We start from the raw sequence: 27,672 nt of genomic DNA, 5'->3' as shown, positions 1-27,672 counted from the left end.
GGGGCCATTGTGGCAAGGGCCTCCCTACCTGCCAGGTCAGACACCCCACTGGAAAGTATCACTCACTGGCCTGCCCCTCTTCCTTCCAAGCTGCCTAATGGGGAGAAAGTCCAGGATCCTTAGGCACGAGAGAGGGACCCAGAGGTCATGACCTCTACTGTTCCACTCTATGCCAGGGAACAGTCCCAGATTCTCACCTCTGGGGCCAAGGACCGCAGGCCCCACCTCAGAGCTTCTGTGAACTAAGGTCCCCCGACTTTGAGGGCCTCCCCCGCGCTCCCCCACCGAAGTACCTTTGGAAGTTGCAGGGCCAAGTGGAGGCGGGCTCCAGAGAAAGCTCTGAAGGAGCCCCACCTGTTGCCCCATGAGGTATAGACTCGGACTCCAGATGGCCCTCCAGAGCCTGGCTCCATAGTAAGAGAAACGCTCTCTCGGCTCCAAGCTTCAAGTTATATCCTGCTGGTGGCCCTCACTCCCACCACTCCTCTGGATCTGACAAACAAGCTTCTCTGGGATCTGCAACGGCAGCGTCTGCTCCGAAGCACAGAATGGCGGGATGGACGCGTACTCCAGGGGGCCTCCTAGTGGGCGGGGGCGTCACCGCGAAAGGGTATCTGGCCCGGGGCGGGGTTTGGACACGTTGGGGCCGGCGCCGCCGCCAGGTGTGTTGGGCTGAGGATGGAGCGGGTATAGAGGCCGACAGGCGCGCTTCCCAGAAGGCGCCAGCAGAGGGCGCGCGAGGACCGGTCAAGAGGCCCGGCGCGTGCGACGGCCTGGGATGGGGGTGTGGTAACAAGGGGGCAGGTGCCCTGGAGGAAGCGCCCAGGGGCTTCTCTCCGACTCCCCCGGGTGGAAGCTGGGGCTGGAAGTGTCCGGACTGCGCGGCCCTTCGCGCCTCAGGAAGAGGTGGCCGATGGGGATGGGGCCTAGCGCGGTCTTCCGTGGGTGGGTAGACTCAAGGTGGGTAGACCTTCCTCAAGGGAAGGGTAGACCTTCCGGGCAAGGGAGTAGGGTCTGTAGATTCAGGACTGGCGACCTTGATGCTGAATCTGGTGGGACCCCCTTCCTCAGACACCTCAGGTCGAAATTCCGTGCCTCGGTTTCCCTCTGCGTGAGCTCTGTCCTTGCTCCCAGAAGCTCTAAACTGGGGCACCAGGTGGGGTGAGCCAATAAAAGGGAATTAGTATGCTCCAGTGTCCGCCCCCCGTTTATTACCCTGACCTCGCTGACCTTGAACCCAGAGCTTGGGGGAAGTAGAAAAAGATGGGAGAGGAGAAGAGTGAGTGGTGGAAGAAGTGACACTGTAAAAGCAAATGGAAGGGGAGAATGGAGGAAGAGGAAGGGAAGGAGGAGGGCGTGGGTTGGTGAGGCGTACGGAGAGGCTTAGCCCTTTTAGCGGAAGCTCTCCCGAGACTGGGGCTAACTGCGCCTGCTCTCAGCTGTGATGAGGCCTGAGCTCTCTGCTGTATCCCCGGATCCATCGCTCTGCCAGATGCCCCCCTCCAGCCTCCATGATTTATAGCTGGGCCAGGCCCGGCGACCTTGGATGGATAACTAATGACGGGTCAATAACGCTACAGAAAAAGTGAACTGGTAAGGGAGGAGGAAGGAGGCCCATTAGCCGGCCCATCTCTTTCCTCCCGGCATCTTCTCTCTAAATCCCTGGGCCTCTCTCAGGCCCCTCACTGGGAGGGTTTCCCTAGGGACTCTTGATGGGGTCTGAGAGGCGATGGTTAATACAGCTGAAATAGGCCAGGTGGACCAGGACATACTGGAGAGACCCAAAGTGGGTCACATGAGGGAGAGGAAGTCTGGAAATGCCCCCTGCCCCCTTGTGGCCCAGAGACAGACACATATTAAGGAGCCAAAGTTAGTAGGTAGAGTTCCTGTGGGGCAGAAGACGGCACCCTGGGAAAGAAACAGAGTAACCCCGGCTCCACTCCCCCTCACCCATCTCCATCTGGCTCTTTCAGTTCATCTGTATCTCAGGAGACACCTTCTGCTGCTCTGCACCCAAGGTACCCAGTGTCAGAGTGTTTACCTTAGCCGTGGAGAGCCCCTCCTGTTTGGCTTCACTTGGCATTGGGCCCTGAAAATTATATAGCCAGTCTTGGAGCTAGGGATCTCTCAGGTTGATCTAGTAAGACAGAAGGAGCAGGTGGGGGAAGACGGCAATGAGTTTGGGGGATCAGGGAGTATATGAGAGTCTGGATGTGGAGTCAGGGGTTGAGAAGATGGGTAATGTCTCCCTCCCTGCGGTGGGAGTTCGTGCCTTGCATATAGGAAGGTGGGTTGTGGGAGGCAGAGCCTGAGTCTCAGTATTTCCATCATCTGGCTCCTACTGAGAGGAGACCAAAACATCCTTCTTCCAGTCTGCCAATTCCCCTCCCCCTGTTCAAGGTCACCTGGGTCATCCTCTGGATCCCCAGTCCATTTTTATCACCACAGGGAACCAGAGTTGGGGGGAAGCAGCTCTCTCAATACCTGGCCTGATTGAGTGTATCTCCCTTAATTATCTGTCAGCATCGAGGTGCTGGCCTAAGCGCTTTTTCATCTTATAGTCCCATTTTGTGGATGAAGAGTTAAAGCTCAGAGAGAGGAGCAGTCAGCCAAGGGAGGAGATGAAACTTGAATTCAGATCCTCTGCCTCCAAGTCACAGCCCTCCCCTGCCCATCATCCCAGTGTCCTAGGCTCACCATTGACTCCTGCCTAGCTGTCTGCAAAGAAGACATCCAATGAGGGAGCCCTGGGACAAGGGCACTCTTTCCCCAAAGTAGACATAATGTGACAGAACAACCCTGAAGGAAATACAGGGAAGTGGTAATGGGGTAGGGGCACCATATTAGGGCTTGCTTGTAACCTCCCTCCATGGTGGGGGACCAGATGCCCCGTGCACATATGTGGACTTGCGTGTGCTCATTCACACATGCATTCACTTATTCTTGCAACAAACAGGTATTGAGTGGCAATCATTTTCCATGCCCTGAGGATATGGGAGCAACACTGGGGATCTTATATTCCAGCAAGGGGGTATAAAAGCGTGTTAGGAGGCACGCCTATGGCATGTGGCAGTGTGTAGACTCACTGCAGAGTAGAAACAAGCATGGGCAGAGGCATATGCAAGGCACTAGTTCCCACCCCAGGGAGGGAGATACTACCCATCATCTCAACCGCTGACTCCACATCCAGACTCTCATGTACTCCCTGATCCCCCAAACTCATTGCTGTCTTCCCCCAACCTGCTCCTTCTGTCTTACTTGATCAACCTGAGAGATCCTTAGCTCCAAGACTGGCTATATAATTTTCAGGGCCCAAAGCCAAATGAAACTTCAGGCTCCTTATTATAAAATTATAAAGAATTTCAAGACAGAGCACTAAACCAAGCACACAGGGCTCCTCTAAATGCACAGCCCCAGGGGCCGGCCCATGTCACACACCGAGGAAGACGGCCTTGCCTGGTACCTCTCATTCCCTTACTTCCCCACTCCTTGACGTCCTGGTCCTCTCCTTTTTTATGTCAGCAATTAGCTCTAGCCTCCTGGGTCTCTCAGGTGGTACGGTCACAGCGTCTTCCCTGCTCCAGCCTCTTTATAACCCCAGCCTTTCTGGGAAGTTTCCTTCCTACCACACTCACTCGGTCCTATTTGCCTGGACTATTGGCCAGGCAAACACTGCTCCCCAAACAATCCCTGCACTTTCCGGTTTCCATGCCTTTTTTTCCCCCAAATTCAATTCCTTTGGAAAATTTATTCTTCCTTTATTCACCTCTTCTGGGAAGACTTTGACTTTCCTGGGGGAAATCTCACACTTGGAAATTTCACATCACGAACGATGTTCTTGGGTCAAAACACAAATCATCTTCTGCCTTTGCTCACAGCCGTTTGTCTGCCATGCCTAGTAGACTTAAAATTCTAGAAGCCAAGGATGGTGTCATATTTGTCATTGTAACTCCACAGCACCTTGCTGACTCTAGCGTGGTAGGGGCTCAGTTAACATTTGTTGATGCAGCTGTGGGCATCTTTGGCACGTGGGTATGTTTGGAGTTCTTGAATTGTGTGCACAGTATAAGGGTTTATGTCAACGCATGAGCGTTTCTGCTTCTGTGTATGCATATTTTCATATCTATCCATGTGGAGGCATGTTAGCTGCCTACGTGTGCACAGACATAAGTGTTTTCTGTCATCGCGTGCATGAATTGCCGGTGCGCGAATCTGCATGGCTGTGTGTACATGGATTTGTGTTGGTGGGTGCACCCGGCTCTGGATGGCAGATGTCTGCCCACGCACAGCAGGAAGGCTTGTGTCTGTGCTCCCACGACGTGGGGGCTGTGCCTGGACAGGAGCTGCAGGTGTACAGTGCAAGGACGCAGGCGGCTGGCGCGTGTGCAGACCATGTGTGTGCACAGCTGCGTGTCCTGGCCGCGGGCAGGCCGGACGCCCCATGCATCGCTTGCTTCCACCGAGCGAGCCGCTTTGTTCCTTCGCCGCGGGCAGCCTCGTGGGCTCCCGGCTCGGGCGGCCCGGGCCTGGGCTTCTCGGCCCGTAGTGATTGGCGGCCCAGCGGGCCGCTCCACTCCCTCCCGGGCGGGCGGAGCCGGATCGGCTCCCGTTACCGGCTAAGGCGGGTAGGGGTGGGGGGTGGGGCGCCAGGCCATCCATCTTCTGTTATTACAGCGTAATGGGGCTGCTCGGGCGCCCGCCCATTTGTCATCGGCCTCGTTCGCTGATAACGGGCATTTGTCATCACTTTCCTCTGCGCCAATGTCATCAGAGCTGCTGACAGGCAGGGATGGGGGGGAGGGAGGAGGTGGGTCGCGAACAGGAGCACAGGCGCGCACACGTGCACGTGGACCTGCTGGACACACGCTCCTGCACGTACACACCGGCACACCGAACCTGGGGAGACACATGTCCCTGTGTGTGGATCGAGGCTCCCTGGAGACGGACACACAGGCAGACACACACTCAGAACAGCCTCATCTGTCAAGCAGATACTCCCAGCTGGAGATCCTCTTCCCCACTTGAGGAGACGAGTGCTGGGGGGAGGGGCTGGTGTTCGTGGTTAACGGCAGCTCAGTGCAGGTGGCCCTCTGCCAGCTCCCTGCGTGCACACGTGTGAAAGGCGCCACCAACATTTATCGAGCCTCTACAGGCTTACGTGTGACTGTGTGTCCCAGTGGCGGTGTAGAGCACAGGGAGAGCCAAATGGTCACACTCGGGTCTCCCAGGCCTCTCAGACACGGGACCTTGAGCAAGTCAGCAGGGCCGAGTGGTGGGGTTATGGGGTGGTAAGGGTGGTGAGTGGTGGGGTGATGAGTAGTGATCCCCACCATGCCTGCCTCCCAACCCTCCAGAGACAGTGTAGCCTGGGAATCTCCTTTCCACTCCTGACCCCACTCAGGCTCTGAGCCTGGGATGATCTGAAGCAAGAGGGACTCAGGAAAGACTTCAGAAAGAACTTCCTGCCTGGAAAGACTATGAAGCAATTTGGGGTAGGGATGGCACTAGTAGCCAAGAGGGGAACTTGGAAGAAGAAGACCCCTTGCTGATGGAGTGTCCTGAGCCCTTTGGGCTGAGCGGGGTACCAGCCCGCCTGGGGCATGCATGACATGTCTTCCTGATGTTGCTTTCCAGCACATTCACTTCAGATGGCACAGGGGACTCCGGTAGCCCTCATCGGGGAGGAATCCCCCCCAGCCCCACCCCGCTCAATCTCTCTGTTTATGGCTATCTGGCACTTATTAGGTGCTCAATAAATAACTGTTGCATGAATAAATGATTGCTGACAGGGTATGTGGAGGAGGGGGTGGGGGTGGGTCTTTCTAGTCCCTCCCTGAACGGCCATCAACCACTGATGGCCCAGATCTCATCTCCTGCCCTCCCCCAACTCCCTTCCTTCCTCCTTTGTAGCCCCCCAAATTCCTCTTCTCCCCCAGCCTCTCCCTCCTGGGCAGAGGGGGGATGGGTGGGGGAAGGTCCCCTGGCAGAGCAGGGCTCGCTTGTTCCTTGTAAATGAAGACCATAATTAACATTAAATTAAGGTAATACAAATGAAGGCAACATAGAGGCTGACAAGATGAGCGTTTGGGGAGGCAGTGGGGAGAAGTGATTCATATTTTTAATTTACTGTACGGATGGGCCGTGTGGCTGGGGAGCGGGCGGCTCGCGTGGAGGGGGTGTCGCCCCGTGATGTTTGCTGGGCTCTGAGCAAGCACACAATGACTATTAAACTCAACTGTCCATATAATGGGACAGATTTGACATGACGCCCACCAGAGCACCAGGAGCTTGGCCGGCCAGGCTGTAAATCCTGCCCACACAGCACCCGCCTGCCCACCTGCCCAGCTAGTCCATTTGGTCTAGGACTCGGGTAGGGTAGGCACAATCCCCAAGGGGTCCGCGAAGAGCCTTGGACTTCAGAAATGGGGGGCAACAAGAGGGTCCAGGCTCCTTGCCCCAGCTGAGCTCAGGATTGGGGGCCTTTGGAAAGTCAGGTCTCACACTTGTAAGGGTGAGACAGGTCCTGGTCAGTGAAGGACCTTGGTGCTAAGATGAGGAACTCTGTGAACCCACATGTGGTGTGTTCTAGGAGTTGAAGACACTGGTGTCCCATTTCAAAGAGGGGACTGTCATCTTCATCATCATTACAGCTCACACTTACCAAGGACTTGCTCTACACCAAACCCCATTTGTGACCCATTAACTGAGTCCTCACAACAAACCTAGGAGGAAGCTATTTTCATCCCCATTTACAGATGGGAAAACTGAAGCTAAAAGATAGGGAGTAGCTTGGTCACAGAGCTTGTAAGGGTATAGTGATCCACCCCACTTCCATGCCCCAGGGCCTCGGGTGACCCCTTGATCCTATAAACTCTGTACATGAAATGAAGGACCAGCATCCCCAGCTGGCCTTCACACACTGGACCCTGAGGACTTAGACACAAAGCTCTCTAGGGAACTTGGTGTGTGTGTGTGTGCATGTGCATGCATGTGTGTGTACATCCTCCCTCCCTCCCTCCAATCGAAGAAAGGTGCCAACAAACCCCAGGGAGGCAGGGAGGGATCCCTGCTTACTCACTCTGCAATCGGAGCCGAAAGATGCTCATCCCTGGGATGAGAGACGCAAGTGTAATTTAGGTTTTGATATTATGAAAGTCTCGCTGCTCTAAAACAGCAGGGCACTCGGTGCCTCATTAATAAAGGATAAACTTGGAGTCTATTTACAAGGCGCTTTTTGGGGTTATTTACTCTCCAATATACATATGTAATGTTGCGCATACTTACCGCTAGGTACAGCTCATCCTTTCAGCCTGGGCCTTGGAATCACCGTGGGAAGGGTGGGCCTGGCAGGGTGGAGAGGGTCAGTGGGGAAGAGGGAATGTAGAGGGGGTGACCCCTGGAAGTGGGGAAGCTCTGAGGGAGATGACGGGGCCCCAAGGGGGAATCATAGAATATTAGAGCTGAAAGGTAGAAGGGATAGAGGTCCCACCCTAGCTGTCTCCCATTTCCTCCTTCCTGCAGTGCAGTCCCCTTAAAGATTAGGTACAGGCTAAGCTCTCCTACTGGGTCTGCAGTCTCAGCCTCTCTGGCTATCAGGCTCTGAAAGGAGGTCAGCCAGTTCCTATCAGTATGCATGTCCTGTGAAACTGCCGGGCACCTAATCTTACACCAGCTTCGTCACAGCCTTGCCCACCCCCGCCATTGTGCCCAACAGTGCCTGGAATGGGCAAGGCCTTCCTCAAACCAAGATGGAGGCGACCTCGCAGCTCCCGGTGCTGTTAGCCTGCCGCAGTAAAGAGGGGTTCCCCTCAGCTGCTCAGCCCCTAGCTTTCCCTGCAGCTGCCACCACCTTATCCCGGACTCTTCACTTTACATGCAGTGTCTCTGGGAATCTGCGGCCATCACACAAGGTAGGTACCACTCTCATATCTGTTCTATAAATGAGGAAACTGAGACTTAGGTGAGGAGACTCACCCCGTGTCATACAGTCAGGAGGTGCCAAGGTGGGATTTGAACCCACATGAGGGTTTTACCCATAAGGCTTCCTGGAGGGTCCTGAGCCTTCACTGTCCATGCTGGCCCCTCTGCTCACCAAGGACTCCCACCAGCCCATGGCCTCCAGTGAGGAGCCTTGAGCCCCACCCTCTCAGAGCACATCTCCCTTCACTGGTCAACCTGTTCATTCACTAAACACTGTCACTGAACAGCCACCACATGCAGATTTGGACCTGGGCCTGCGGCCTGACTGGGTACAAGTGTATGGGAGTGGAGATCTTGCCAGAGACCCTGATTAACGCACCGGGAGCTTGGAGTTAGGGCCGCCCACTCAGATATCCTACACTTAAGAGTAGTGAGATTTTCTGTGCTTGTCAGCTCCTTGGATGAGGAGTGTGTGGCTCAGGGCCCAGGTGCGGTAGTGATGGTGGCATGTGTGTGTATGGGGGTGACATCGGCCCACCCCCCAAAACCCCCGGCCACTTTGGACCAAGGAGACATCTGGTGGTCCCTAGGAGAGGGCAGCTTCTTGTGCATCCTTCTCTGCCTCAGCACTGGGGGAGAGCTGATCTGGAGGGTGCTGGACAGAGGGAGGAAGGCAAGCAGGAGGATCTGATCCATCATTGTTGGTGAACAATGAGCCATCATCACCCTAATTAAAGATGTAATTACAGCAAGTACATTCTGGGCTGAGAATGAATGACGAACGGCAGGAAGGCACCTTGTAGGCAGCAGTGAGGAGATGATGCTCCCTAAAGTTCCCATTCCAAAAAAAAAAAAGTTCCCACTCTGAGCTGGGGAACCCAGCGCCTGGTCACAAGGTGCCTGGTGCCTCCCAACAAGATGGTGACAGACAGGGACTGAGGCTGGGGCTGTGGGGGCAGGAAAGGGCCAGGCTGTTTTGTCTGTGTCAGGCGGGTGGGCAGGGCCAGTACAGAGTGGGTATCTCTGTGACTGTATCACCAGAGCACAAGGCAAGATTTCATGACACAACTGCTTTGGGAGAAACCAGGCTCCTGTGAAGGCCAGAAGGACTGACTGACCTTTGGCCATAGAGGGTGAGTACAAGGGCCAGGCTGAGGGGACTCAGTCTGTAGAGGGTAACCATAGCAGGCATCTGGTGGGCATATGGGTTTTTAGGCCTGGCTCAGGCTCCAGGGATTGGGATTGTCCTGAGCGCTGGTTTGTCTTTACCTGGCGATTAGGGTACATGGCAGGGGACCGACCACATGAAGGGAAGAGAGATGGACCCTTCCCACCACCCTGGCTTCTGTTGCTCCCGCCTTCAGCAGGAAAGGCTCCCATCACCCCCACCCCTGTCCTGGACCCCCTCAAAGGTTGTGGGCTCTGGTTGTTCCAGGGAGGCCCGAGCTTGGGACATCTTCCTCTACTTGAGATCTGAGCATCTGGATTCCAAGGACTGTTTGCCCGGGGCCCCCACTTCCACTTACCTTCAGAGACTAGGAAACCCTGAGCACAGGGTCAGGTCACTCTGAGGCCAGCCTGAGCTGTGATAATCCCAGGGCCAAGGCAAGAAGGCCAGCCTGGATGGGGAGCTTGGTGGCCTTAGCCTCTTGGGCTTCATCTGCCATGGTGGCCTCTGGTGGTCCCTCAGGGTGTATGGGCCGACCCCAGGGGAGAGAGGGCTGGGTGAGGGGTGGTGGGGAGCCCAGGCAGGCAGGCAGAGGGGAGGGAGGGAAGGCTACTGACAGCAGAACAAATGCTTGTAATTTTATAACCAATCTCAGTGTGTCCGTGGGGGGCCGTTTGTGCCTCCACTCAGGACCAATCAGCCTGACAGAGCTATGAGTCTGCCTGAGTGAATGTGAGCAGCTCCCCTCCACCCCCAGCATCACTTACTGCAATCTCATTACCCACCCAGCCCAAGACCGGCCAGAGCTGAGGGGCTGCAACGAAGGAGGACCCAACCCACACTGAAGAAGACCCAGGCCAGAGCCAGGGCTGGGCTTGTGGCCAAGAAGGCAGCATGGGCACGCCTTAGAGACTCAGGGACTCAGATGGAGAAGGCAGGGAGATGGGCCCAGAAAACGATAAAACATTAAGCACCCATTGGTTGCTAGGCATGGTGGATACAGGTAGGACATAAACCCCTGCCCTCAAGGGGCTTGCGGTCTGCTAGGGGCCAACAGAAAGGTTGCAGAGGGATGGGCCCTGGGAAGGCAGAGGAAATGTGATTGGAGGGTGAGGAGGGGCAGAGCCCCAGAGCTGAGCTGGTACTCGTTGAGGGGTGGGAAGGAGAGGGTAAGAAATGGCAAGTGAACCAGAGAAACCTCTGGAGTGCATTTAGAACCTGGGCAGAGAGATACAGGGCATGGGAGAGAAACACCCAACAGGGGCGAGAGGAGGGCGGCCAGGGAGGGGCTGGCTGGCCAGTGGTGAATATTAAAGGATGGTCTTGCTGGATATCTGGCTCTGGGGATGGCTATGTGCCCATTAGTCTCTCTAATTGTCAAAAATCTAATTTAGTGTCTGAAGCCTGGGCCGGCCTGGGGTTAAATGGAAGGAGGCAGGCCCAGCCATAATTCTGCCCTCCCAGCCAGGGCTTGTGCTAATTCTGCAGTTAAGTGAGGGGGTGAGGAGGGCAGCAAGATGGGACAGGGAAGGTCCTGCTAGGGGGTAACTCTGACCCTGCACACCAGCCCCTCCTCCTTTACTGGAGGAAGGAGACTCTCCTGGCACTAAGCTGGGCCAGGCAGGGTTAAGTGTCTTCAGACCAGAGGAGTCTCAGGGTCTGCATGGCTGGGCTGGAAAAACCCTCAGCCCCTCTTCCTGGACCCACTCTGGGTCTAAGTGGGCTCAGCACTTGCAAAGTGATAGGAAGGTCACATTTCCTAGCCCCTGCTGAGACTTTGGTGAGGAAGAGGGCATAGAGAGTCACACCATGTGACCAAGTTAGCAGTAGTCTTGAGTGATGGGGACCCACGGGCCACTCCTCAGTGGGGAGAACAAACACCATCTGTGGGCTTCTCTTTTCTTGGGCCCTGACTCCAAAGCACCAAAGGAGGTACACAGGCACATGGGGACTGGGACAGCCTCCCCTACCCAAAGCCTCATTTGGCCTGAGGCAGGGGAGGGCTCTCCACCTGGGCTTGGTAATGAGCTCACTCCCCCCCAGAGCCACTAATTGAAAGCAAAGGGTGTGGTAGGCGCAGCGGGAGAGGCTGGGGAACTGAGGGTTCCCTGAGAGGCTCTGCTTCCATGGAAGGGGAGGAAAAACGATTTCTCCAGGCTTCTGCTTCCTCTCACCAGGCACCCACCCGGCCTCTCCTGCTGCTAACAAAGTACCTTTAATTAGCAGCTTAATAAAATGCTCTTAATTGGCAAGAGCCAATCAGGATGAAGAGAGGTCTCCTTCCTAGTCATTGCTGATGGTGGCAGAGCTTTAGGTTTTGAAGGGGAGAGGGAGTCCAGGCACAGCACTGCTTTAGGAAACCGTGATTTCAGGGTGTCTTCCAAGGTGTGCCCTAGACCCGTCTTCCTGTGGGGAATGATCCGACACTGGCTTTCGAAGTGAGACTCGTAACCCTCAAGGCCCAGCATCTGCCCAATTCTGGGCTCAGAAGTCCAGCCTACAAGTGACCACTGAGCCAATGCCAGTGGCCCTGGTGGTCTCCACTGATTCCTCCCCTTCTCTCTTCTTCACCCTCAGGGAGGAGACTCCAGTGTGGTCTCGGCAGTGTGGAGAGCTCTTTTTCTTGTTCCTCACATTCCTCATCTGCACAATGTCAAGGTGCACCTGATGCTCTGACATGCTCCTGTTCTTGCAGGGACAGTTCGGCACCAGGGTCCTGTCATCTAACTGCCCGAGAAGGCTGTAATGACCGCAGTTGTCAATCCAGGGACCACAAGCCAGGGAGCCTGGTCAGGCAGGAAGCATCACTACGACTAAAAGCACATAGATATAAAACAAGGATGGGTCCATTTTGCCAAGGTTTTTGCTTGGGACACCAGAAGGGACAAAGGGAGGGGTCTAGCTGCAATCTGGTACCCACTCCCCTAGGTTTGATTCAAGGAGGGAAGGTAGGTGAGATTCCCCAGTCAATGCTCTCTTTGTTGTTATAGCTTGTTGGAATCTCTCTGAAAATTGCTCCCAAATGTGAGCTCTCCCATCTCAAAATTGATCAAATGGGATGCAGGGGAAACCCAAGTCTTTTCACCTGATAAGGAGGCAGAGGAAAACTTAAGCTCTGGGCTCAGGTTGATAGGCCAAGGCTATGGTGACCAGTTCCCAAATTAGACATCACCTTGGTTTTAATTTAATTCAACATGGAACACTTAATTGTATGCCTGGGTCCCCACATTTACTCATACCATTTGGCCCTGAGTCCTCTCAATGTTGTTTTTTCACGTCAGATTTTCTTTAAAAGGTCTCTGTTTACTCCCTCAATTTCTATATTGAAAAAAGTCACTGTCCTCTTGATGTTGGGGTAAAGAGACAAGACACCCAGAAAATTCACTTTAATCTTATATTTGTAATTAAGTTACCTTTTTTTTCTGAACAGTTAAAAAAAACACACACTATATTATCATGATTCTAGGTTGTGAACATATCGGTACATTGACTATACATCACCATAACATAATCACAAAAGTCAAAGCAGTCGGTACTGAAGAGTCTAGAGAACAAAGGCTGAGCAAAAGCTCTCAGGGAGGCTCACACTTGTTGCCAGGCCTGCCCCACAGCTGGAGTCCAGTGAACATCCCTCAGAACAGTCTGCATTGGGCTTGAGTGATCACTGATTTGGGAAAGTGTTAGTGTCCTTGGTACCCAGAGATCTAACCTTGTTTTTTTGTTTTTTCCATCAATGTCCAAGAAAGGGAAAGGGACGGAAGGGAGGTGATGCTTTATAATGCTGTTTACCGCACTGACCTTTGAACACCCACACAAGCACAGAACCAATCGAAAGCTAAGGGTGGGCTGGAGAGATGTTGGCAGGTGTCATCCACCTCCAGGAAACTTTAGATCATAGGTACTCAATTTCCAACAGAAGAGGTTTCTGGATATCAGTGCATTAAGTTCCACCTGAAATCAGGTAGCCATAATCACACTTTTTTGGTTTCTCTCCTCAATTTCAAGGATTCTGAAGTCACAAATGAATTACAGGTAAAAATAACAAGAAGCAAAACTCAGCTTTATTCTACTAAGAGACGGCTGTCTTTTTGGCACAGATTATATTGAGTCTGTGGATAATGTAAGGGGCTTGTGGTCTGTCAGCGATCAGCTGTGTGGATGAAGTCTGAGGAGATGAACTCAGCCTGCAGGTTTGGGTACACTTGATAGAAGTGAGGGTTACTCTAGAAGGGAAGAGAGGAAGGCAAAGAAAAGGAAGGGCACCTTTTCATATTCTCCAGATCGTAGAAGTCTGTTGAACTCAGAAATGGAGGAGGAGATCACAAATGTGGATTAAAGTAATATGGCAAACCTGATAATCAGACAGGTGGTGGGCACCTAAACATCCCCTTTTACACCTGGAAATACCTTGGATTCCTCCAGAATCAAGTTTGCAGCCTAGCCTCTCTGGCCTGCACTATTCTAGGCAGGAAGGTGTTACCATGTAAGATGCCAAGAAGGTCAACAATACCAAAGTGTATAATTCTAGGGAAGAAAATGTTGCCCTAGTTATTAATATTCTAATACCACCCCCCCCCCCCCGCCCACTCCACCTAAAGCCCTGAATTTCCACATATAATCAAGTGCTAAGCAACCACAGCTATTCAGACCAGTGGGTACCAGGAAATGGCAAAGAGTGCATATTTTCTTCTCTTCAACTTTTGGTTTTACAAAAGAAAAATAAAAAGGATTTTTCTTACTCAAGCAGAAAACAGAATGATTTAGGGGTCCCAGGATCCTTCCCCAAAACAAGTTATGAGGGCCAGACTTTATTACTTGTCAGTAGAATTCCAGAGAGTCTGTCTCTGAAATTTCTGGTAAAGAGTCATTGGAAAGAATTTTGCCAAGAGACAAGTGTAAAAGGCCTCCCATTCACAATTCATGTCCACTTTCAAACTGCACAGAGGGAAGTAAAAGGATGTTCTCAGCAGTGGAAATACACACATGTAGCAAGACATGCTGGTTATGTCCAAGAAGCCCCAGTGTGAACAGAGAGCTCACAAGTGCCCATAGAGCAACTGGGTGCAGGGGCATGCACATGCTCCTCGCTTGCTTTTGAACACGATTCCTCTATCTTTATTAAATGTTTCTGGCAGGCCCACACGGGAATTTTAGTGAGAAGAAACTAATCTACAATGGGGACATTTCATTTCAGAGCCCAGAGACACCTTCACTTCCTTTTCTACCATTTCTTTGAAAGTGTTACGACTTTGTTTCTCTTTTTTTTCTCTTTTCTTTTTAAAAAGGTCAAACTTTACATTTATTCTAGCCCAGTTGGGGATTAGTGATAATCAATTCCCACTGAAATCATGCAGAGATGGTAAGTGGGATTTACCTTCTCTGGAAATGAACTTCTACTTACCTGATTATTTCTTCTACAATGAACTGGTAAATGACCCCCAGAGCTGAGAAATGTGACTGACTCAAGTTTTTCAGACCACTTAACTTCATTCCCATTTCCAACAGCAGCAGAGGACAACTTGCAGAATATCCTTGATGGAGCTGATGGCTCCAGACTGCAGGGTCCACTCTTGATCTCATTTATGATGTACTGGACAAGCTCCCAAAATTGTCTTAGAAAGAACATACCTTACACTGAACCTAGATGGGCGAGCAAAACCCTGGGCACCAATGACTATTCCACAGTTCCACTTCTGAATAGCAGCATGTAAGAGAAGGGCTGATAAAGTTATGGCTACTGGACAATATTTTGAAACAGTTCAAAATCCATTGCTTCTTTAGTGCCTGACCTGGGTGTTTTTCAGGGTGGTCAGCCCTCTGCCTCATCTATAGAAAATCCTTAACCAATCAAAATCCATTAATAGTCAAGACAATAGACAAGGAACCCTGATAGTGGCTAAATAGAAGACATTTCTCTAGCATGTGGGTAGTTGGTAAGGGAATTATACTCAGAAAATATTTCCCTGGCAATGACATATCATTACATTGGAAAATATTTCTCTCTATAACCTGTTACTGAAAGCTTAAAAGCACTCATAAAGCAGGAAAGGGAAAATACATACACACAGTCTGCCTCTCACTATGAAAAAACATACGGTCTGGGCACGTTTTGGAAAGAGGATTCCTTCTGGCAAAGCAGAGGGAACAGTGAAGATGGCTTTCTCTCTCCCCGCCTCCCTTGCTGAACTAAAGTGGCCTGGCTTTGAGGTCACCTGCTACAGGCTCCCACTGAAATTTTACAGCAGCTGGTTAAAAGAGGCTTTTCTTTTACTCAACTGTGTTGATCAGTAATAGAAACAATGGGCCTGTCAACTCAGCTTCCAAGGGACCCTTGAGACTGCCCTGGGCCTTGCGGCTGTTGATGGGTGTGTCTGTGTCCCATGAGATGGCTGGTGCAGGCCCATTCCTGACCTGGAAACAAGTGGGGCACACAGGGATAGTACTCCCTGTGCTCCCGGGTTGGGGGCATACATGCCCTCACCTGAAGCTCCTACCGGTCAGCCTTGGCCCTTGCTGAAGTTCATTTGTTTATGTTGCTCACCAACTGCCACAAAAATTTTATTGGCTGGGGAGAGTGGAGAGTAAAATAAGGCCAGGAGGAGGAAGAAAAGTAAAGAGAAGGCAGTTTCTGCACCATTAATAAACCCTGTATGCCAAATTTCACCCTGATTCTCTCTCTCTGGCAGCTTTGCCTTTTATAAATACCAGGTTTGGAAAAGCAGAAGGAAGGTTCTGCAGTGCAAGGCTGAGATGATTAGCTTGAGTTTTGAGGGACGATAATTACTGGCCTAAGTGAAAAAGACATCACCTTTTAGTCCTGACCACCTGGTAAGCTAGTCTGATCATGGTCTTGGCAAAGAGACAGGTGCTCTGGGTACTCACAGGCCCTGATGAAGAAATCAGAGATGCAAACCATTATGCAGAAAGTACCCAGCAACTGGCTCCGGCCATTTAAGTTCTTTCTGTAGGCTGAGCCTTAGCAGTGATTTAAGATGAAGTACAATGCTTTTTATTACACATCTAATTGTTAATGAGAGGAAATGCAATCAGCAACTCCTTTCCACACTCTACATGGAATCCAGGAGACTGCTGAGTCCAGAAAAGATGTGGCCATTGATGGAGCCCAGGAAATTTCTGCCGCCTCCCTTTTGGGGGTGGGGGTGGGGTGTGTAACAAGGGGAAGAGAGAAGAGTTGCAAATATGAGGAGAGTACCATGTTTAAGAATCCATTGCTGCCACAAAGGGTCACTTGCAGCCAAAGCCTGGGTTTGAAATTTTGACTGAAAAGCATTTTAACTCTTCTAAGTATTGCATTTCCTCATTTGCCTCATGATAACTGAGGATACTTCCTTCATATGTTTTCTTCTCAGGTGGAGCAGAGAAACATGTTGAAGGCGAGTGGGACAGCAGGGGGCAAGAGGGACAGAAACAGAGAAAGAGATGGAAGGAAAGAGGCCCAGATCTTCCAGGGCGTATATTCTTGTTTTCTTTCTTTCTTACTGCAGAGGCTATACACACAGTTGCCTCCTCCACAGAGTGGAGTTGGGGCAGGTCCTGCTGGGTGCTGGGCACACCTGCAGTTTACAGGGAGACACTAGGTGCTGTCTGGCTTGAAGCTGCATCGCCCGTCCCCTAGAAGTGGCTCTCTCCTAGTATGCTACACAGGGAAACTAGTTCTTCTGCTTAAGAGCAAAGCAAGAGAGATTCTGGCAAAACACTAAATATATTTATAAGTCATCTTTGTCTGGAACCAAATGAGGAAAAAACAGGTGCAGAGGGGAAAGAAAGAAGGGAGGTAAGGTTTAAAAGTTCCAATCATTCACAAAAGATAAAAGACATCTTCTGATAGCAGCACGGAAGCAGTCAGCTATGCTGAGTAGACCATCCCGGGTCGACTGCAGACCAACTGTGTCCCAATAGGAGTCTTAAAGCCCCGCTCCTCGGCTAGTCCGGGGAAAGTGGGTGGTAGTTTGATTGTTACTGTTGTTGCTCATCCTGGTATTGGCAGATATGTTAAATACCGCAACTTTAATAAGTCCTGTGTGAAAACAAGAGCACAGAGTCATTAGTTCCTTTTCCTGTATTTCTCACTTTCTCTAAGAGGAAAAGAATATTAAACTAGCTGTCAATTGGGAGAAAGGCTCAGAGGTCCTTCCTAATACCTGCTCTCTGTCCATGTCACACAGGAATTTCTGTCAAAGGCTACATGGCCTGTTTGGGAGCTCAGCAGGACTCACTGACATGCTCAGTACTCTAAGTGCTCATGCAGAGTGACTCTGATGTCTAGAGATTAACAATGACTATGGTGGGTGTAGCACTGAGCTTTCACCTGCTTCCTATAATGGTAGAGCAGGTGAGGACAGCTCTGAGGTTCTGGCCTTAGTGGCCATGAATGCAGTATGCCACTAAAAAAAGTGGGGGAGTAGGGTGAGGCTCTCTGGCTGCCTGGCTGGAGGGCAATGGTAGTGTAGATGAGGGGAGAGCCTGGGTGTTAGATGTGTGCCCCATAAGCGCCCCTGGTACCGTCAAGGATAGGTGTGTAGGTAGTGACTAGAAATGTGGCCTGGAGATTAAGGCAGAGGGTGGGACTACACATACAAATTGGAGATGAGAACTGAAGCTTGGGGGAGAGATAAGGGAGCCAAAGAAAGGAACTCAGATAAAGAAGAAAAGCCTGAGACAGACTCTTAGTGGATGTCTAAGTTTCAGGAGTGAGACAAAGAAGGAAATGTAAACAATGAGAGAGCCAAAATGCCATTGAAATCTGAGGAGGACAACATTTTGGCAAAATGATGGGATAACTATATGACAATTTCAATATTGATACTAACTAATGGTTACTTTTTTTATTGAGGGTCTGTTACCTGCTAGGCACTGTGCTAAGCACTAAGCTTTCGATGCATAACATTTGATTCTCACAACTCTGTGTGGTAGGTATTACAATTTGCAAGGAAACTCAGGCTTGGGGAAGTTGTTTGCCCAAGGGCACATGGCTAGAATTCTCACCAAGCCTGTCTGTATGCCTTGGCTGAGGAAACGGCACATCCTCCGTGAGAGAAGTGAGTACTAAAGCTTGCCCAGCAAGGCTTAAAACACCCTGTTCAGAAGAACCACTGCAGAAAGATATGCAGAAGAGTGTACTGAATGTGTGCTTCTGCCATAAGAACAGAGGCAAGTATAGGAAATGAGAAATCATAATAATGGCAGTATTTCCAGTAGCTAGTACAGTTTTCCCAAACCAGTGATTACCTATATCTGACCTGCTCAGGACCATCAGGTATGATCTGAGTATCCCAGGGATATAGGTTAAGATGAATATTAGGATCTTCTTCTGCCCCAGAGACAGGATGGAGATTTGAGTGGGAGAATATACGAGGTTCTCACCAACTCCAGAGCTACTTCCAAGGTCAAAAAACAGTTGGAGGGGGCAGGGAATGCAGATAAGAGGGATGGAGAAAAGCTCCCTCTTATCAAATGACACTGACAAGAGCTATGAGAAGGCAGCCTTGTGTGCTATTTTGCCATGAGATTTTTTTTCTTTCCAACATCAGATTATCTACTTGGGTTAAAGAGCTTCCACTGTAGTTACTAGTTTAATCTGGGAATTACAAAGCCACAGGCTTTGGGGTCAATACTCTTAGTTTTGAAACTGATTTAAATCTCATTTTATTTCCTTAACAATCCAACTGGGTTACTGAGGCAGGACTATTAGTTCCACTACACAAGGATCATCGAGATCTAGCTCAAGAGTTATCTAAGGACCAAGGCTGGCTACCTCAATCAAGGGCAGCATCCAATGTGCAGCCCAGCCCTGTCTCGTGGTGTCAGCTTCTCTATATTATAGGACTTGGAGTTATAAAGGGCACGAGAAGGCTCTATGAACTCACAATACCTTATAGCCAGTGTTCCATCGCTTACCCTCAGTGCTATGTACACAATTCTTTTTCATACCTGGGCGAGTCTGAGGTCAGTGTATGAGTATTTATCTGGAGATATAGGTGTATGTTCGAGAAGGGGAGCGAGGAGGTTCAGCTTGGGCAGCTGGATCATTTAGGAAGTCCCAGATGAGGATTGTGTCATCATGTGAACTACTGACAATCTGGAATTCATCAAACTGGAGTCGGAAAACTCTTCCAGAATGCTCCTAAAGAAGCAGAAACAGAACTTTTGAACTATTCAAAATCAAAAGAACACAAATTCAGCAACATGTCAAAAGGAGTCTATGAAAAGGCTGAAGCAGATAGTCTTTACCATTTAGCTGTTTCAGGAATACAGATAAAAATCTTAATCAGGATTAAAGGCAGGATATAGAAGTCAAATACTGGGTAGTTGATTTCATATACAGTCAAAATAATATTCACTGGAGCTGACACATGTCAAACAGTACACGAGTTTCTCATTGCTAACTCTCCTAGACTTAGCCTCAATGAGAACATTCCTCAGTACCTCTCAGGCTTTATCCTCTTCTCTGTATCTCTAGGACTCTATTACAATCATAGGCCAAGGGCTGATGAGCAATAAGCAGTACTGTGCTGGTATGTATTTATCAATTAACTATCCCCAATTTGTAAAAGCATTTCCACATTTTACAGTCTAAAAATTTCTATCCTAGCCAATTTCAAGCTATCCATCTGAGTTCAACCAGCTTGCAGAATTCATGAAAATCTAACAACTGGCTCTAAGAAGCAGGTATAAACCTGTTTCACTTAAAATAATGTCAAGTTTCATCTATGTTGTAGCATGTGACAGCATTTCCTTTCTTTTAAGGCTGGATAATATTCTATTCTATTCTCTCTCCCTGTCTGTACACACACACACACACACACACACACACACACACACACACACAGAGGAATTGGGCTTCCCTGCTGGCTCAGATGGTAAAGAATCTGCCAGCAATGCAAGAGACCCAGGTTTGATCCCTGGGTTGGGAAGATCCCCTGGAGAAGGGAATGGCTACCTACTCCAGTATTCCTGCCTGGAGAAGCTCATGGACAGAGGAGCCTGGTGAGCTATATGTCCATGGGGTCACAAAGAGTCGGACACAACTGAGTGATAAGCACACATACACATACTGTTTTCCATTGAGGCTGCACTATTTTACATTCTTTACAAGATGTAAATGAGCTCATTAGATACATGATCATCTGTGTTCATAAGACATACTGGTAGACATATCTGTAGTTTTCTTATCTTTGTTTGGTTTCAGGATTAGGGTAATGCCAGCCTCACATAATTAGGTAGGAAATATTCACACTGCTTTTATCTTCTGGAGGAAAGGATAGAGCATTGGTATAATTTCTTCCTTAAATATTTGGTAGAATTCATCAGTGAGCCTATATGGGCTTGATGCTTTCTGTTTTGGACAGTTATTATTTATTTATTCTATTTCTTTCATAAGGTTAGGTCTATTCAAAATGTTCATTTCTTCCTAAGTTGTGGAATGTTGTATCTTTCAAGGGATTGGTCCATTTCATCTGGGTTATCAATTTGGAAGGCACAAAATTGTTCACGGCATTCCTTTATTATAATCCTTTTAATGTCTATGGGATCTGTACTGATACAAAGTTTACTATTCAAAAATCAATGTATTCAAAAACATAAAAATTAACAGAATAAAGGTGAAAACCACACTGACCAACTTGACAGATGCAGATAAGAGCATTTAACTAAACCCTATCCACTCCTAATAAAAGCTCTCTATTCTAGGAACTGAAACAAATCTCCTAATCCTCTGATAATGTGTCTATGAAAAACTTATAGCTAACATATATCTATGTAAAATGGTAAAGGACCAAATATCTTTTCCCAAAGATAAGGATATCCATTCTTAACAACTGTTTTTAGCACTGTACTGATGGTCAGTACAACAAAACAAAAAAGAAAAATGAAAAGTATGCAGACTGGAAAAGAAGAAGTGTATGTAGATATCTTGCAATGAACAATCCAGAAATAAAAAATCTTAAATATAATTTATAATAGCATTACAAGTAAGAAATATTTATGGATAAATATGACAAAAGACATAGAAAACCTTTACAGTGAAAGCTATAACACATTGTTGAGAAATTTAAAAAGGCCTAAATACGTGGTCTTTATTTAGAAGAAGATTCAGCATTGTTAAGGGAAGGAGAGATTACTACATAATAGTGGGCATGAAGATACAGTCACTCTTTGGTTGGCATGCTTTCACTGTTTTGTATATATGTCAAAATTTATTAAGTTGCATCTTAAATATGTCCATGTTATTGTATGTCAATTATATCAAAATTAATCTATTTTTAAAAACATAGACAACTCAATAAATAAATTAGGATGAGATTTGAAGACACTTCAAAAGAAGATAAGCACAGGAAAAGATGCTCTATACCATTAGCTATCACAGAAATTCAAATTAAAACTACATACCCACCCAAGTAGCTGTATGTTTTTAAAAACTGACAAAACCAAGTTCTGTCAGGGATGTGGAAAAATAGGACATTCACACATTGTTAGTGGAAATGTGAAATGGTTTACATTTGCAAACTCCCCAAGTGCTACTTTGGGAAATAGCTTAGTAGTTTCTTTTAAATTTCAATGTATATTCAGAAATCATACTTCTAGGTATTTACCCAAGAGAAATGAAAGAAAAAGATGTACACACAAAAGCCTATATTGGGATGTTTTCAGTACCACAAAGACTGAAAACATTCCAAAAATGTCCTTAAACTGGTAAATGAAGAAAGAAATTGGTTCATCTACACAAGGGAATACCACTCAGCAATAAAAAGGAACAAAGTATTAACATATGCCACAATGTGAATCAATCTCAAAAGAAGTGAAAAAAAAGAAAAATGCAAAAAGCTACATAAATATGGGCTTCCCTGGTAGCTCAGCATGAAAGAATCCACCTGCCAATGTAGGAGACATGGGTTTGATCCCTGGTCTAAGAGATCTTACCTGCTGTGGAGCTACTAAGCCTGTGTGCTGCAACTACTGAGTCTGTGCTCTAGGGCCTGGGATCTGCAACTACTGAGCCTGCGCACAGCAACTACTGAAGCCCATGTGCCTAGAGTCCATGCTCCACAACAAGAGAATCTACAGCATTGAGAAGACTGAGCACCGCAAGTGGAGAGCAGCTCCCACTTGCTGCAACTAGAGAAAAAGCCCACGCAGCAATGAAGACCCAGCACAGCCAACATTAAATATAAATAAATTTTTTTTCAAAAACTACATTAATTTAGTATATATGACACTTATAAGACAGCAAAACTACAGGGATAGTAGCTAGGGGTTGAGGAGAGGGGATTAATATGAAGGGGTATCATTTTTAAGGTGATGAAACTGTTCTATATCTTGACTGTGGGGTTTACAAAGCTACAAATTTCTATGCAAAATATACAGAAGTACACCAAAAAAGGGAACAAATTTTCCTGTATGTAAATTATAGTTCAAAAATCAAACAAATAAACGTACATGTTTAAAAAACCATGTGTGAAACATGCAGGTAAAACAGGTCTAGTGCTGAAAGAATGAGCTTTATATTCAACAAGGAAGACAAAAGTATCGCTCTCTTCTCCAGAGCAGAGGCTGCCTAAAGTGCTGAGAGGCAGGATTCAGGATGGGCTTCAAATCCTTGCTCTCATCTTTTCCTGAGTTGTGCAGAAGATTCTGTCCTCCATGATACCCCACCTACTCTTTCTATCACGGAAGCAGCTTTCAAACATTTGGGCCATTTTCTGATCTGGGCCTTTGGCTAACACTATGATAAAGAACTTGGTGCTTTCGAGATGACGTTCTTCCTTCTAAGTCATGTCTTTCGCCAAATGTCAAGATGTTTGGGCCAGCGGGTATAACAGAATAAAAGAGACAGGATTCAAATTGCTGGAGGCAGCATGTCTTAGATAGGAAGCGAACTCAGGGGCGGACCACGGGGTTCAAGCAGGCTCCCCATGGCACTTTTTGCAGGCACAGGTGTGCAGGTCCTCAAATTCTGGACAGGTTCCAATCTGAGTAATTATGTTCTCTCTCCCCAAGTACCCCCTACTGTTTCTAGTGGATACAGAATTCTTATTCACTTCCTGTACTAAACTGTTGTGTAGAGTTGCTGCGCAGCTGTTGAACAGCTGCCACATTCTTCTCCATAGACAGTCTCTAAAGCACTTTTGGATGAAAGGCAGCTATACAAACATATTTTATTGTCAAGTACTTGTTGCCTTTCCACTTAGCAGTAGACTTTGTGAGGTTCTAACTATCAAATCTAGATCTGTATTCCACAGCACATCAGTGTTAATTTCTTCCCCTTCCTGCTCCTCAAATCCCTCTAAACAATATGGCTCTTACCACAAGGGTCCGTAGACAAAGAGTTCCTGCAGGCGCACGAGGGTCCAAGGCAGCTACAAGATCCCACACTTTAATTTTTCTAAAGATCAAAGAGGGAACCAAAATCTTAGTAAAAAGCAAAATTAAGGGGACACAAGAAAAATAGCAAGAAGTCACGGCAATAAATGTATATGGTGAAGATAGTTTATATGATAAATGCAGCTCACAGGATATATTAAAAACGTTTTTGATTTGGAGACTCAGTTCATGCATTCATTCTTGGGTAGAGGTTATGAGTCTTAAAAGGGGAAAATGTACGTGATTAACCTAAAAACAAGAAATAGATTAGCTTTAAACAAACTGAAGAGAGTGAACAGTGAAGTCACACCATATCTTGGGACCAAAAGGGGTTCTTATGTATTAGAACTCTTAATGGTAGTTGAGATCACTTAGACCTAGAAACCTATAATTCTGAGGCATTTTTTTCCTGGTCAATTCTGAGAGTGGCCCAGGTCACACATATGAGAGGACTGGGGTCTCTGTTAAGGCTCTAGAGTTTATATAAGCAATATTTAAACAAGAAAAGTTTAGCCCTTCTATGAATCAATTGTATGTCCTGTCTCCTCAAGGTAAGTAACAGACAAAACCCAAGAAAAGGGTACAGATCAAAATAAAGGCAGTGAAAAATACAATCGTGGACTTAGCTGAAACATGTCGTCATACCCCCAATAACTTCCCAAGGGTCTGAGACAGTGACGGCTGACTCAAAGCAGAGGAGATGGGTCTGTTAACACTTACTGCTGCTTGAGTTGTCTTAATGAGTCAAGTATAGCCAGCTCGTAAACTAAGATAAAGTTGTAAGTTAGTTTCTGATATTTTTAAAAAGCTGTCAATATTTGAACTGTGGCCTTCCCGTCCTCCACATCAGGCACCCTGATGAGAAGAAATGACAGAGAGCATTTCATAAGTGAGTTCACTCTTGTAAGAATTTACTATGTGCTTTTAGCGTCGCTGGATGTGGGATCCATCCACAACATGAATGGAGTCTGTAACCACTGGAAAGTAGACTGAAGGAAAGTAAAGATTATTTAACGCACTGTGACTGAAATGCCAGCAGTGAAGACAAGACCCTCCCATACTAAGCCCCCTCCAAAGATACTATCCTCCAACATTTCAGTTTTATTAACAAGTCACTATTTTACATCCATATCCTGATACACTGGGGTTTATCCAGTTCTCTGCTTTATAGAACAAAATAAATATATGACCAAAAATCCAAAATACTAATGAAAATCATGAGCAAATAAGTATAATTAAATGACTGGGAAGATTATTTGGAAAAGAGTGAACAAAGGAGATGTGAATATATGGATTAGACACAAGCATACCATATCAGATTCTTTCTGTGATATCTATAATCTTTTGGAGACAAGGAAAGGCTATGTTTAACATTCTAAGGCGGGGGGATTAAGAGAACTTTTAAAAACCCTGTCAGCACACTCACCCATCATAGGCTCCACTGACTATCCTCTTGTTGTCAAACCGAATACAGCGCACCAATTCCTCATGGCCTTCTAACACTCGTAAGCATGCACCACATTCTATATCCCATAATCTGAAAGAGAACACTGAGTTGAGTGAATTTCCATGCATTCTTTTCTAAGCTTGCAATGTTATAACAACATACATCGTATGTCTTTTAAAATATCCAAAATATAAAAACCAATCAACACTCATATACAAATGTATTACTTTCAGTATATTTACTTTCTGCCATATAAGCAGAAAAATGTACGATTTAAGTTCAAATATGCTGTAAATGTTTCAAGCTTCATATAGACCTGAATATTCAGGGTCACCAAGGAATATAAAAGATAAATTCAATGTACACAGTTGCCTAAGAATGAAAGGACCAAGCCAAGAAACATGTTTCTGGAAACCACAATTAAATAAGAATGAGATGCAGGAATGGTGACATCCTGCTCTCACAAAATATGTCTACCTGTCACTGAGGACACCCCCAGCTTTCACCCCACTGTTCAGGACACTTTTTCTCATGTAATGGAAATGCAAAGTAAGTTCTCAAAAACTTTTATATACTAATTTAAATTGGGTATGCCTTCTGACCAATCCAAATGATTTCTAGGAATGCTAATTTCCTTAGCTATAACAATATCTGTCATTTTTTCAATGGTCTCTTCCTTAGTACTTCTTTGAAGGAGGGGAGAGGGTGGATAAACCTTTCAAATTCTATGCATCTGTGTGTCGTTCATCTTCATGAAGGGAAAACACCAAAAAGTACTTCATTTGTGGATTCTTCATAATTTGTTCAGAATTTCAAAGATTGGTAGCTCCCTGGCCCATTATGTAATGCTAAAAAAACCCAAAACTGTACAACTTCTAGTAGGGGAACAAATCTTTTTTCTTTTTTAAACACTGGCAAAGAGAAAAGCCCTTTAGCTATTTATTAGCACTTATCAACTGCAGACAGGAGAAATTTAGAGAGAGCCTTCAACTTCCATTTTTATTTCTCTCGCTCACTTCCTCATTCAAGCAGTTCCTTTTAAATAGGTCTATCTGGTGATAAAACTATTACAGGAAGGAAACACATCAACAAAAGGCTTTGCTGTGCTGTCTCTCTGCTTGGGGCAAACTTTTAACCTGTAAGAAGCCATGGAAAACTGAAAAATGTTATATTATAAACAGAACACAGTCAACAATTCGTTTGGTCTGTGCACAAACAATGAATGGCAGGATAACAGTGATCCCTTCTGGGCAAGGGCACCTGCTGCTCACCTGATTGTGTTGTCAGATGAGCCACTCACAACCAGCCTGTCTCTGTACTGCAAACAGGCAATTCCACGTTTGTGTCCATTTAAGGTCCGTACAAATTCACAAGTACTTGTGTTCCATACCTGAAACAGAAATAGCATTTGGCAGTTGATTTGATGCTTTTATTAGTAAAATCTATGGCAAATGCAGTTTTATGGAAGCAGAAGATGGGACTGAACTAGTAGGGGAAATTCCACATCTTAAACCAATCCAAATCAAACCCCAAATGACAAGTTTAATGCACAGTAACATAGGGCTAATTTGTATCTGGTTGCTATCATATGAGAAATCCTCAGATTGATGTACTCTTATGGGGTTAGTCTTGCCTTGTAGACAAATCTTGAACCTAAAATTACCCCTTCCCTTTTCATACTCACCATTATTTACAGGAATAAAAACCTAACCCAAATTGTCACATGACCTATCTCATTCATTACATAAACTAGTATCTGATTTAAATAAATATTAAGTATTCTACAGTGAGGGTTAAATATAAAATTGTCCTTGAGAAGATATCCATATGAACTCCCCTATTCTAAGTTGGGGACTTACTGAAAAATGCCTCATTACCTTTATAGTCCTATCCCCAGATGCAGAAACGATGTACTTATCATCAAAGTCTACAACATTGACTGCAGCTCGGTGTCCGACAAGCACCCTGCGGAGGGTGATGTCAGTTGGGGAGGCCATATCCCATACTGCAATGGAACGGTCTTTGGAGCAGGTCACCATCATGCCATTATTGAAACGCAAGTGCAGAACTGCTTCACAATGGTGAATCAATGTGTTCAGCATTTCACCTGTATTTACATCCCACACCCTGGAACAAACAATATTACGATTATCTGAGATTTTGGTGAAATTCATGCTATAATCTATTTTAAGTACTGGGTTACCTCACTGCCCACCCCTCCCACCCTATTTCTCACAGTTAATGGTATACCTTACTCTCTTTTTGTAGTTCTAAAGTTGAGCTGAGGTAAAGTGTACTGATGGACCATGAGGAAGTGGTAGTTAGAGGACTGGACTGGGAAAGCGGGAAGAGGAAGGGGATGGGATACTGCCAGTATGCAATCCTTAAGACAACACAACTTGAAATCTGGGCTAGTTGCAGGGTGCTGAAATGAGGGGGCAGCGACCATCACCAGTGAATTGGTCCCAAACTTCAAGATTATCATAAACCTTCTGACATTCAATCTGATATATTTTAAACTGGTGGGAATTTTGCTAATAACTGCAGCACTGGTGGTCCCACAGATAGCCCTCGGGTCCGAGAACTGACACAGGCCAAGAACCTTCTGTAATAGACTGACTTAGTACTGTGGATTTGAGCTTGATGGCCCTGGGCCTTAGTTTTCACCACACAGATCAAGGCCTAAAATTACCTAGACTCTAAACATAAGGACCCATTTCTGTGCTCTGAATGAGTGTAGGGATCAAGACCAGCCACC

At 47.1% G+C, this 27,672-nt stretch overlaps 1 protein-coding gene across 8 annotated transcripts in view; it reads right to left on the bottom strand.

Moving 5' to 3' along the window:
* Positions 1-16,792: 16,792 nt before the first annotated feature.
* The window catches only part of BTRC (beta-transducin repeat containing E3 ubiquitin protein ligase), a 180,768-nt gene continuing 169,888 nt past the window's right edge, over positions 16,793-27,672 (bottom strand). For all 8 annotated transcript variants that reach the window (XM_070470049.1, XM_070470054.1, XM_070470055.1 and 5 more), the window contains 6 exons: positions 26,792-27,041; positions 26,186-26,304; positions 24,894-25,004; positions 23,411-23,489; positions 19,040-19,232; positions 16,793-17,126 (listed from right to left, as the gene is read on the bottom strand). In XM_070470049.1, the coding sequence (XP_070326150.1) occupies positions 19,071-19,232; positions 23,411-23,489; positions 24,894-25,004; positions 26,186-26,304; positions 26,792-27,041 (721 nt within the window). In that variant the 3' untranslated portion in view covers positions 16,793-17,126; positions 19,040-19,070. The remainder of the gene's footprint in view (positions 17,127-19,039; positions 19,233-23,410; positions 23,490-24,893; positions 25,005-26,185; positions 26,305-26,791; positions 27,042-27,672) is intronic.

Source organism: Odocoileus virginianus, chromosome 7, assembly GCF_023699985.2.
Source record: "Odocoileus virginianus isolate 20LAN1187 ecotype Illinois chromosome 7, Ovbor_1.2, whole genome shotgun sequence".
Classification (NCBI taxonomy): Eukaryota; Metazoa; Chordata; class Mammalia; order Artiodactyla; family Cervidae; genus Odocoileus; species Odocoileus virginianus.
This window is presented reverse-complemented; position numbering and strand designations above follow the sequence as displayed.